This window comes from Solanum tuberosum, unplaced genomic scaffold (genome assembly GCF_000226075.1).
Source record: "Solanum tuberosum cultivar DM 1-3 516 R44 unplaced genomic scaffold, SolTub_3.0 scf00239, whole genome shotgun sequence".
Taxonomy (NCBI): domain Eukaryota; kingdom Viridiplantae; phylum Streptophyta; class Magnoliopsida; order Solanales; family Solanaceae; genus Solanum; species Solanum tuberosum.
In genome coordinates this window covers 258,204-271,772 of record NW_006239163.1, presented here as the reverse complement: position 1 = coordinate 271,772, position 13,569 = coordinate 258,204, and the positions used below count along the sequence as shown (strand labels likewise).

Below are 13,569 nucleotides of genomic sequence, written 5' to 3'. Positions count from 1 at the left end.
ATTTTCTGCTTCTACACACACTCGAGAATGTCTACACTTTTTAAAAAAAAAATCAAATTGTATAAAATAATATCACATTTCATTTCGAAATTATTATTTGTACTACATATGAAAATGTGTAAGTACAAATCCAATATATGTTATTTTATTTGTTTTAATTTATGTGATACGGATAAAATCAGAAGAGTAAATCAATTTTTTATATAATTTTGAAATATTTTAAGTTGTTAATTATTGTGATCCACTTTATAATATTATTTATATAATTTTAAAATAATATATGTTACTCTTTTTATCTCAATTTATGTGATACATGTAAAATTCTGAGAGTCAAATCAAATTTTTAATGTATTTTTTAAATATTATAATGGCTAATTATCATCAACTCACTGCTCACATTTTCTTCTCTATTAATATATGTAACTTCCTTTGTCTCAATTTCATGGTAGTATATGTGAAATTTCGAAAGTTAATAATAGTCTTAATATATTTATAAATATTTAAACTTGTTAATTATTATAATTTATAGTTGAATTTTAAAATATAGAACATACTAAAAAGGAAAATAATACAAATAAATTAAAACAGAAAAATTACTAAATATAAATAGAGAAAATTGAAGTAGAAGGGAATTGACTGATCTTAAGTTGCTCAACATTGGCTTTTCAATATAAGACTAAACTCTCTATGTTTCAATTTATGTGGCATAACTAAAATTTTGAAAGTCAAATAAAATTTTAATATATTTTAAATTGTTAATTATTATACTTTGTAATACTACCTTTTTCATAATTCTTAAATACATAACATACTGAAAAGTAAAGTAAGAAAAATAAATTAAAGCAAAAAAAATACTAAATATAATTTTTTTTTTAAAAGTGAAATAGAAAGACATATCGATCAATTGACCGTTTGACTTTGACCTAAGCTGTAGCATTCGCTCTTCTAATATAGAAAATAGAGTAATACCTTTTTATTATTATTTTCTATCTAAATTTATAAGTAATAGTAGTTCAAATTTTTAGGATTAAATTTTATTTTAATATTTTTAAAATTAAAATATTTATCATATATATAAAAACTACAATAAAGTATGTGTTTTAACTATTGAAATTCGAATATCACCATGTGAATTGGGACGAACTGTGTTGCCCCAACTCAAGGAAGAGCATTTGGTAAACAATATTGTTTTGAGGGAGGTATGTTTGGTATAAAGAAAAATGTTATTTACGAAAAATGATTTATTGAAAAGCAAAATGAATTTCTTATTTATATTTTAATGTTTGATAAGTAAGCAAGAAAATATTATTCCATAGATATTTATATGTAATCTAGCAAAACTAAATGGAAGTGGTGAGGTGGGGAGTGGGCATTCGGAGTGGCGGATTTGGGATGGTCAAAGGGTGGGGGTTGGGGGAATTGAGTGACTGGGAGGAGTTGAAAGCTTACTTATGTAACTTATTTTCACTATATTTATTAGAGAAGTCATTTTCCTCATTTTTAAAGAACTTATTTTTTTATAAAAATCGTATTTTTTAGACATTCTGACCAACCAAACATAAAAAAGATGGGAGAATTTTTTTATTTTTCATATAAAATCAGTAAAATTTACATATTTGAAATTGTACTAATATAATATATACCCTGACTTTCTTTTAAGAAAAAAAAAAGGAGCTGGAAATGAACGCATTATTATAAGTATCTTTATTGCGGCCAATAAAGAGAGAAAATATTGCTGGATTTTCTTTTGTTAGAAGTTTATAAAATAGGCAAGTGAATATTAATGCGCAAGGAAAATCAATAATCGTACACTATTACTGCCTCTTAGTGGTTCACTTTCTCTTTTATATCATCCTTATGAAATTAAAATGGAGTTTTACAAATTTGCCCATTAAGAATTATTTTTTTGAAACTTTGTAAACTTGTTACATTTTTAGTGAATTAATATAAGAATAAAATGAACATGTAATTAATTCTAGCTTGATTTTATAAATTGACAAGTAATTTAGGACAACTATTTTTAATAATGTAGACCAATACTTGAGGTGCAAGTTAAGTAAGGTGATGTATGTGGATGATGTGGAGGTGAGACTTGATACACAAGTTATTCAAAAGAGAGATAGTTTCAAGTATCTTGGATCAGTTATCTAGGAAAATTAGATAGATAGACAAGGATGTCTGTCAAAGTATTAGTGTAGCACAGATGAAATAGCGGTTCGCATTTGGAGTCTTGTGTGATAAGAAGGTACCCTATAAACATAAAGACAAGTTCTACAAAGTGGTGGATAGTCAGTTATACTGTATGAAGCAAAAAGTGTTGCCAACTAAAACTCCTTGAGTGTTTCAACCGATCCTCAATCTCCCAGTATCAATATTATTTCGGCTGCTTAAGCCAATATAGGTACAAAAGTGGCTACAACTAAAGCAACTTACTCCTGAGATAGATTTATCGATTAAATTGGATTTACCTGACTTTTCACCCGTTTCCTTAATTTTGAAATTGAAGTTATATAAAAAATGAATTGACAAAAGCATATGTTCACCAAAGAATGTTGTAGTTTCCGTAATTGCAAGAATTCTCCATGATTGAGTTAGTGTGAAGTCTACCGCTTCTCTAGCCTACACATTTAGAAGATGAAGGTGTTAGAGATGAGGATATTTGTGATGGATGTGTATATTTTCTAGAAGAGAAAAAAGTGTGGACATCCAAGACAAGGTGGAAGTGACTTAGGTAGAAAATAAGATACAGGAAGCAAGGTTGAGATGATTCAACATGTGATGAGGAGATGCTAGTATGACCTAGTGTGGAGGTTTGAGAGGTCGGGTATGGATGAATTCATAAAAAGCAAGGGGGGCAGAAGAAGAATTGGAGAGAGATGATTAGACAGAACATGATGCAGTTGCATCTAATCGAGGACATGGCCTTAGATAGGAATGTGTGGAGGATGTGATTAGGGTAGAAGGTTAGTAAGTTTGAGTGCATTCACGCTAGTAGGTAGGAGTGTGTTCATGCTAGTAGGTAGGAGTATATTGTCTAGTTTCCTTTACTCGACGTGCTACGCTTGTAGTCACTTGTTTTTTAATTTTTGTTGATATTTGTGGTTTCATGTTGTTTCATTGTAGTAATATTTTATTGTAGTATTGTTATGTACTACATGTTGTTTTGTTTCCACCTATTATCTCTTATACCCCCATTACACTTTTCTCTGATTTGTTTTGTCTTGATCCGATGGTTTATCGAAAACAATACTTTTACCTCACCTTTGAGGTAGAGGCTGTAAAGTATGTGTATACTCTAGTCTTTCAGATTCCACATTATGAGAATATACTGTGTATGCTATTGTTAATTTTTAGTAATGTAAACAACTAATATAGTATCGAGAAAGTAATATTTTAATAGAAGCAGGGTGTCCAAAATCATGCAAAGAAATTAGGCATGTTAAAACTTCTCACCTCACATTGTGGGAATACACTGATATATTGTTATTGTTGATTTTTTGGGGAGTAATTTATGGAGACATTTGTTCATGATTTTTTTCCCACTTTTTCTTGGAGTTGAACTCCAAAAATCACATTTGGCCATAAAAATTTGGTTCAACTTCATTCATGTATTCAACGTGAACTTGACTTCCAAAATTTTCAAGAATTCAAAAAACAACAAAAGTAGACATTAAAAATTTGTGGGACTCTACAAGATGCGTTCAATTCTAGTTGAGACTCTATAAGATGTTTTCGATTCCAGTTAGGATTAATTATTGAAGGCTACTCAACCCTAAACCCTAGCTCATGTCTATATAAAGGGTAATATATTCCCTTGAAGAGACATCTCGAATATTTCGAAAATTCATGAAATATTCACAGAGATCAAATTAAAATCATCCTAGTTCGAAAAATATGCCACTAACGGCCGCCGAATGATGGATAAATCTTAAGAGAGAAGAATCAACGGAGAAACAAAATTGTACCCATGTTGATTTATCACTAAAATATTCTTGTTTCTTCAGATTTCGCTTGTGATTGATTTATTTTTCATATGCTTATAATTTGTTGTAAATAGTGTTTTAACTCCAAATTATTCATATAAAATCTAAAATAACTTCAATTTATATCCATGGGCAAACACATATTAACCACAAAATAATTGAAAAAATTACATAAATACACAACTTAAGATATCATAATCTCTAAAATTTCCTATCATTTAATTTTTTTTACAAAAAACCCTTTTTCCTTCTCTCTCTCCCTCATAATCTCGAATACATCCCTCTCATTATGAATCATGTTCATAATTATGTATCTGATACACAATTATGACAAATTTCATTGTATTTTAGTACCCAATACATACACCTACTGTTATTTATCTGAAAGGCTATGTATCTAGAGACCAATGTATCCGATAACAGAGAAATGCAACAGAATCTTAAGCAATGTATCATTTGCAATGTATCTGACAATAGAGGAATGTATCCGCGGGCGATGAAAAATAAGTATTTTTTTAATTGAGCAAACTTCCAGAATAAGATGTAATTAGCCTCAAATATATGAAATTTTTGAACTTTGCCCAAAATAATTATCAACCAAGAAGAAGTGCTTTCGGCTAGAGCCTACAACCATAAGCCCATAACCATACCAAAATTTCAAATATGTCATTTGAAATGTAAAAATTAATAGTAGTATTTATAATGAAATATATAGGAGAAATATCCCACTATTAAACAACCTGTGCATTTGAAATTTGTAAAACATATTCTTATTCAATAGGTAAATGAAGTTTTTTTTAATCAAAACGCCACAGCTTTTACCTATTCACCCAGATGAGTTATGAATAAAGGTTTGTTTTAATAAAAAGATAAACATATATTTATTTTCATAAACTTATATTGTAGGTCCAAAATCATGCAAAGAAATAAGGTTTTTAGTAGGGATGACAATGGGGTGGTGCGGTGTGGGGTGAGGCGAATTGAGTTTAACCCACAAATTTTTTAATCCGCCCCGCATTGCATAACAATTTTTTTTTTCATTTTCAACTCGCCCCGCATAGTTTTTTAATATTTTTTTTCCAGTTAAGTTTGATATTAAAAATAAAATTCATAAATAAATTTATTTTTTATTAAGTTGTATTAATTAATTAGACAATGACTTAAAAAATTATTTTTTAGAGGTCAATTAAGAAACATGTAAGAGATTGTATTATTTTTTATTGAAGCATTTTCATTTACTATCTTAAATATTTTAGTTGCTTTATCACTCTTATAACATGTAAAAAGTTCAAATTAAGTTTAAACTCACATAAAAGTGAGGGCGACACAAAAAAGGGGCATTCCGAGAATCGAACTCGGGACCTCTCGCACCCAAAGCGAGAATCATACCACTAGACCAAATGCCCACCTTGTTAACCAAATTACTATTTCAGTTTTATTTATCAAAATATGTATTTGAACTTCACATCTTCGTTTTGTGGTTGGTCACAATATCTTTCAGGGTTGTCTAGTAGGATGAATTAGAAAAATAATGTATTTATTAACTTTGGGATCGTTTGGTAGAGTGTATAAAAAAAATAATACATGTATTAGCCTTGTGTATTACCAGTACCTTGTTTGATACTATTTTCCAACCTATGTATAACTAATGCAAACATTAGTTATACACTCTATTGTGTATTAATGTGTGTATTGCTAATACCATGAATTTCTAGGTATTAGCAATGCAATGGTTTTAATGCATGCATTAACTCAATTGCCCCTCAATACCTTTTTATATCTTTTCCACCATAATAGTGAAGGTTATCTTTGTAAATAATTTTTTTAATGCAATGCATTCTATTTTTAATGCATCAAACCATACAATGCATAAAAATAATCTATGTATAATTAATGCAAGCATAACTAATACATGCATTGCTAATGCAAGCATTACTAATACACTCTATTTAACATTATTTTTATACACTACCAATTTGTGTATTACTAATCCCCTGTTTGATATATTTGTATTATTATATATAACACTCTATTATATTTGTTATCATATTATGTACAACTAATACAGGACATTAACATGATTAAAGACACAATTATCGCTTAAAACTTTTTCCACATCCATGAGAGATAAGAATCATAACATTCTCATTTGTTAGCCAGCTTTTTTCTAGAATATAACATGTTAAAATCTCTTGTCCACTCACCACCATGGATCATTGGAATGAATGGAATGGACACAATTCCCATACACTTGAAGCAAATTCATTCTCTTAATATATCCTTCAATGTGGTGATAATGGATGATTAATTCTTTGCCTCATCTTCATATATAACCTCTCCATAAATAAGCTTGATGTCCTTTCTAAACTTTGTTGTGTGGATATATATATAAATAATACTTATTTGAAATTTGGTTGAATGAGTTTGTTGGTTGTATCATGTATGTTTAAATTCATCATTTGTAAATTATAAGCTTCATAAGATATTTTAGTTGAATTTCAGTGAAGTTATATAAGAAATTTTGAAATCGAGAAAAGGTTAGGTGACACTTTTCTTTTGTCAAGAAATATAATTATTTTTTACCTTTATCCTTATACAACCAAAGTAATTATTACTCTTAACATAAATTTTTCATGATGTTTCAATTACAAATTCTTCGTTATAAGGTTTAAAAAGATGAAGGCAAACTTTAATATATCCCATCAATATTCACGTAAAAACATTTTCTTCATTTCACTTATTTCATGACATTTTTGTATACACATTTTAATTTTAATTCACTTATCTTTAATTACTACTGTGAATTTTTTCTTCCCAACATTTTTTTAGAAGCACTAGTTCATCCTTGAAGATTATATATTATAATAATTGATTTGTAAAATTTAATTTGGGTTGAAAAGATTAGTTTAACAAGAGAAAATAATTTGTAAGTTATTAATCTAATAAACTCATTTCCTTATTTCATAGTAACATTTTTATGTTAATTTACTCTTACTATGAAGTGTTCTTATGCAAATTTACACATGCAGATTTTTATATTCAACATACAATGTTTTCACAAATTCTTTCCGTCAAATAATTTATACATAAGTTAAACTTATGAGTTCGATCATATTTTAAAAGAAAATTTTATAACCGCGCTTCGTGCGGACAAGTACTAGTGTCAAATAAGTTAATGTTTTTAAAGATAACTTTGAATAGAATGCAATTAGTCTGAAACAGAGAGAGTTCAAAATAGTTTTGTTTTTCCAAAAATAAGAACTCCACATTTATAAACTCTCAGTACACAATAACTTAAAAAGGAAAAAAGAAAGATGATAAAAAAAACATTATCAGAGAGAAGAGAGTATATATAGTTTAGATCTTTATATTAGCTAGTTTCTAGTTATGAAAAGCACAACTCATATCCATAATGTACAAAAAGCTTCAAATACTGGGATAGGAAATAAACTAAGAAAATATATCATAATTGGCATGGCCATGATGTACAAAAGCTCTTCACAGTTTGGTCAACAAAAGAAAACTTGGATGCTTCTTCAGGTTGCCTGCCTCTGTTCAATCTGTGCACAGTAAATAAAGAGGCATTGCTGCTGGATCAAGCTCCCAGAAACCTCGAAGGCTGCCACCTCTCTCTTCTGTCAGGCGAAAAGCAGGGATTCGATGAGAGAACTTGAGATGCTCGGATACAGATATTTTCTCTGTTTTGTGAGCCTCTTCTTCTTCCACTCGAGGCTTGTAGACAGATTTGAAGCCTTTTACCCACACTAAGAACTTCACGTCTACATAACTATCGGAAACATCCACTATTTCAACAATCTCATATTCACAATCTTCTAGTTTCTTACCTTTCAGCTGAGCACTCCAGTTTTTGTATACTGCCCAAACTTCACCTTTTCTGGGGAAGATCTTGTATACACCCTTCTTCAAAGGTTCTGCTGCTACTTCATGTGAAAAGGTGTCGGTTCCAGTATATGGGTTCAGCTTAGTGTTTCGAAACTTAAACAGTCCACAACCAATTGGCATTGTTTTATCATGCCACTGTATTGTACCTTTAGGGGGTGGACAGGCATACAACCATGCCACATGCAACACAAAATCAGGGAGAAGATCTATCTTCTTTATCTGCCCATAGTACCTGGGTAAGGCATCTTCATCACTGTACATCGCCCAACATTGACCAATTTGAAACTTCTCCGGTGATCTCTCAGCATCAAAGCTGTAGAATTCGGGTTCAGGAACCTGATTAGATGCTGATCCAACACAGTTTTCTGCAGAATTTACAGAATCCATGTGATTGTATGCCATGAAATTAGCTCTCTTCCTCTGGTCTATGGATGAAGCAAAAATGCCTACTTGGTCAGTAGGTAAGGAAGCAGGGTCTAGTTCAAAAGATCCTTCAGGAACATCATTCCTCTCCATCCCTGTCATCTTAAAAGAAGGAACTCTATGAGAGAATCTAAGCATCTCCTTTGCAGGAACTAGAAATGGGTCTCCTGCTCGATAGAAAAGACAAGTGAAACCTTTTGCTTTAACCAAGTATGCAACATGCACACCAATAGCATCAGCATAGTCTGACAAGACCTCAACAAACTCATAGTTGAACTTCTTCTTGCTCTCAAGACGAGAACACCAGTTCATATCCCAATCTTTAAAGATGGCCCAAGTTTCTCCTTCCAGTGGAAATATCTTTATGGCACCATAGTTATTTCTATTTATTGCACATACCAAATGTGAGAACATAGGAATGTCTTCAATGTCTTCTAAGTTTCCCAGTCTGAACCTACCACAAGAAGCTGGAAGGCCCTCAGATAGCCATTTGGTTTCATCTTCATTCAGCAGATCCGGCTCTAACCAAGTTATGCACAACTTAAATGCAGGAGATATAATCTTCCTGATGACTGCATAGAATCTAGGCATGGCATCTAGAGTATCATAAACAGCCCATACTTGCCCAACCTTAAAGCAAGATTCTTCCTTGTCCTTGTCAAAATCACTAAAATCTGGATCTGCACATTCAAATGTTTTTGGCTCAGTCATAGTAGAAGGCCCTACATCTGAGGGAAGATCAACACTTCCTTTTAAAGGTACATCCACTCTTTCATTTGCAGTCTCAGCTTCCTGCTCTGTGTTCTGCAAGCTCTCTTCAGAGGACAAACTGTCCTTCAATTTTTTCTCCTTCCCCTTGGGAGTTGCTGCATGAGACAAATGGTGAACCTCGGATTCCTTAGTAGGAGAGGGATATCCTACCCTCTTAGATCGCTTAGAAGGACCTTCTTCTTCATCTTCATCAATTAGATTATCACCGTAAGTGACACGCTGTCTACACCGCGTAGATCTTCGCCGGTTTTCCTCACTGAGACATTGAGATTTCTGCCCAGGCAGATGAGTGCCCACTTCAAAATTTGTATCTTCTTCAGAGTCTATGCTTGTTGATAAATCACATTTTTCACTATATTCTGTTGATGTCTTCTTTCTCTCTGTGTTTTTCTTTTTATATTCCCCTGATAATCCCTCCTTATTCATTTTTCTATATGCATTTTTCGAGTTTCCATTCCTATTAGACTCCTGACTAACCTCTGAGGGAAACTTTGGCTGTATAAATGGATTCCTGGCTAGGGTCTCATCAGCACCCTTCTTCTGACTGGAAGTAGGCTGACTCCTACTGGATCCGGGTGTTGCATCTGAATCTTTCAGTTCATGACCTGTGTACGACTTTTTACAACTGTGGCACCACAAAATTTTATTTAGCACGGTCTTATAATACTTGTACTTAACAGAACAGAATGGGCAGGCAGTCCAAAAGGTTGGTTGGCTTCCTGGAGCTCCTGATTGAGTACCTTGTACCCAAGGATGTGTCCTGGTATCTGGCTGGCAGCTTTTATGCTGCATTGGTACTTGAAATCTTCCTGAAGGAATGTGTCTACTGTTGTACAGCATACGCTTAGGTCGATCCGAAAGCACCGATAGAGCTTCACCAATCAGTGAAAAGGCATCAGCTGCACCAGGGAACTTGTTCTTATCAGGATGTAGCAAGAGAGCAAACTTGCGATATTGCTTCCTGATAAGAGCATCATCAGCTGTTGGCTCTACTTTAAGAATACCATACCAATCTTTTTCATTTCCAAAAGACTTATTCTCTGCAGAGCAATGCACTTCACAAACCAAAACCATCTGTGTAATGTTCTCCAGATCAGGAAAGAGCTTCTGGGCTTTAGATGCAAACTTTTTAGCTCCAACGAAATCTCTATTTCCCATCATCACTTCAGCAATCCCTCTAGCCTTAATGGCCTCTTCTTTGTTGCAGTCCATCACTAGTCTAGAATTTGATGGCCCCACTTTTATGTTTACCCTAGGCTTCAGATGGTAGATTCCAGTAGAAAGCAAAGATTTAAGAAACTGTAGTATTCACCTCAGTTGTTCAAGTTCATGTACCCTGAAAAGGTTCAGCATCTCAGATTAACTAAGAAAGAGAAAACTAAAATGATTATTTGTAGAATATTGACGTTCATGCAGCTACACATTTCCTTTTTAAGAAAAAAATAAATGAGAACAGGCAAGGGTAACACTCTAAGCAGTTTAAATCGTAAAGGATTAGCATTTGGCAGTGGAAAGGAAACATTGGAAGGGGTTGCCAAGAATGGATTAGGTTTGATATCATAATAAATTATTGTATCATTTTATCTAATGAAAACACAATTCAACCCCAAAGTGATCAACAACAACAACATATCCACTGTAATCCCACAAGTGGGGTATGGGGAGGGTAGAGTGTACGTAGACCTTAACCCTACCTTGGGAGGTAGAGGGGTTGTTTCCGATAAATCGTTGGCTCAAGAAAAGCAAAACAAAGCAGTCCAGAAAAAGAAATAATGGAAGTGAAGAAGCCATCATAAAGTGCTATATAACGCATAATAAATCAATATGAATAAAAGGGAACAATAATTACCACAAAATTGTATGATAATAGAAGTACAAGAAACACCATATAATAACACAAATAGAAGGACAAGAATATACTTGCAATTACTACATCACATCTAATCTGGAAGCTTCACTCGATTCAATTACCTCTTCACACACATTGCCAAGTTAATAATTTTCATTAGCAAAATATTGTCGCACTAAAATAGATACTCATCCTCTTTCCAACCTTCCTCGATACCCAACAAAGCCTACGATTTAACTCAAGGAGCTGTTAATTTCAATAATTGCAGCGTCTGAAATATATTCTCTACATCTCAAATTTGTGATAGAGAACTTTTCGATCTTAGATACTCAATTTAAACAGTTGACACACTTTTTACTGAAAAAGTGAATACATCAAGCACAAGATTGCTTTTTACTAAAAAAAGAGTATGCATCAAGCTCATTTGACCTACCTACATAATACACACATGTAAATATGTGTGTGTACACATACATATGCGACATCATTATCATAATAATAGCTGCAGGAAGTAGTATATCAAGTATTAACCAGCTTTGTCAATCCCGTCCACATATTATCTTGTAATTATTTGGATATAGTATCAGTTAACCGGTTATATAGAGGAAAGATGAGTTGAAACCTGATCCAGAGGGATGTCTATGATTGAAGTCTAGCCATAAAGTTAGAAAAGCATTTTACTTATATACTCTTGGTATCAAAAGGAATGTCCATGTTTGTTCTTAGTTTTTTACCCATAATATGTGCTAACAAACAGGCTTCTACACATACTACCATTATACTAGACCAAGAGTTACTGCAGTCCCACCTTTACTTCGCTGTACAGAAAATTTTCTGTTTACTATTCTTAAAAAATAAGTAGAAGCAACTTGTATTCGTCATGCCTCCTCTAATGTTAAACGACCCTTCTTGGAATTCAAACTCAACTTAGAAGGAAGTTACACCAATAACGAGCATGTGTCAATTATAAACTAGTTGGGCTCGATTATATGAATCCTCTACATCCATTGTGTTCTACTAGATCCAATTGCATCTTATTACGCAATAAATTGCCTTTTGAGACAAATTATGGTTTCTCTATCCCATGACTTAAGTTCAACAGCAGAGATAGTTCAGCACGAGATGTATGGCAGGTATACATTCAAGGTTCTCAAGTATGGAATCTTTCATTTAATTTTCTTTCCGGTGCATTATCTCCCCCAACCTCAATAATAGAAATTTTAAACTAGAGGTTCTCTAAATCTTGCATTTATAACATACAAATATCCAACCAAACTGAAAAGACTTATATAATGGAGTGCCAATAAACTAAATCAACCAACTAAAATTAAAACATGGACAATTTACTTGTGCGTATGTCGGCCCCCAACACTTTAAGTTTAATGGTAAGAGCATAGCTTATGATGTCTAGGTTAGGCAAAAGTAGCGGATTACAATCCTGCCGCAGACAAAAGCCTGGTATTTAACTGTGTAGAGAGGGGCAAGCCCATTACCTTCGAGTTTCGATCAGTGATTTTCAACAACAAAAAAAGTTTACTTGCATGTCTGTCATACCCAAAAACCCAACACTAATGTTCAAAAGAGTCTCAAAATTCATGAATTAACAAGATCACAGCTTTCACAGAAACTGATTAACAGACAGAAGAATGTAAACTGCCCCCATACCACAATTTTACAACAAACAAACAAAAAGGGCATATGAAGAAACTAAACAGACACCCCTTTATGCGATTCCCAGTAACATGCAAACGCCAAAACACAAGATTATCAGACAATGCACTTCGTCAAATTCAAGAAACAGAGAGGCAAAAAAAAAAACCCTTCTCATCTAAAACACAGAACTTGTTTAAACTTGCACAGAAATCTATCATTCACCATAAAGATCAAAACTTTATAAATAAATCAAACCCCAAACCATCAACCCCACAACCAAAAAACACATAAAAGATCACTCTTTGAAGGAAACAAACAAGAACTTGTCTTTATTTCTTTACCAAAAAAACATAGAGTTGATGAAGAACTTACATTGGTTTGAACGTGAAGTTGATGAGTTCTGTTGTTTGAGGAAAAAGGATTGGAGGCAAAGGATAGTGAGGAAATTTGTATATACAGGAAGATTCTGAGATTAAACAGTAATAGTACCAAAATGTTCTTAGAGTTGGGTTTAATTACGGCTGTGGGCCTATGGTTCTTTTGTTATTTTCCTCAATTTTGGGGGTAATTAAGGTTAGGACAGTTTTTCCAAATATGCCCATAGGGGAACCATTAATGTGTGAAGTGTTATTTCACAAGTACTTATTTTAATGGGATAAGGGTCTGAAAAATATTTCAACTTTGGTCGAATTTGCTGTTGCGATACTAAACTTTCATGAGGACCTATTACCTCCCTAGACTATTTAATACCATATTTTAAACATATATATTTGTCCACGTGGACATAAAAAATAATGCAAAATTATAAATAGTAATGTGTTTACGTGGGCACATATATACCTTTAAAATACACTATTAAATAGTTCAGGGGGTAAAAAATACGGTATTAAATAGTCTAGGGAGGTAATAGGTCCTCATGAAAGTTTAGTATCGCAACAGCAAATCCGACCAAAGTTGGGGTATTTTTCAGACCCTTATCCCTATTTT

General features: G+C 32.7%; 1 protein-coding gene and 1 non-coding gene across 2 annotated transcripts; both read right to left on the bottom strand.

Moving 5' to 3' along the window:
- Nucleotides 1-5,317: 5,317 nt before the first annotated feature.
- On the bottom strand, nucleotides 5,318-5,389 carry TRNAP-UGG (transfer RNA proline (anticodon UGG)). The gene has a single exon. It is a non-coding gene; the product is annotated as a tRNA-Pro (tRNA).
- Nucleotides 5,390-7,334: 1,945 nt separating this feature from the next.
- On the bottom strand, nucleotides 7,335-13,018 carry LOC102580437 (uncharacterized). The gene is made up of 2 exons (XM_006356905.2): nucleotides 12,955-13,018; nucleotides 7,335-10,416 (listed from the first exon to the last, which is right to left on the bottom strand). Exon 2 carries the CDS (start codon nucleotides 10,290-10,292, stop codon nucleotides 7,539-7,541), a length of 2,754 nt encoding a protein of 917 aa, XP_006356967.1. The 5' UTR covers nucleotides 10,293-10,416; nucleotides 12,955-13,018; the 3' UTR covers nucleotides 7,335-7,538.
- Nucleotides 13,019-13,569: the final 551 nt, after the last annotated feature.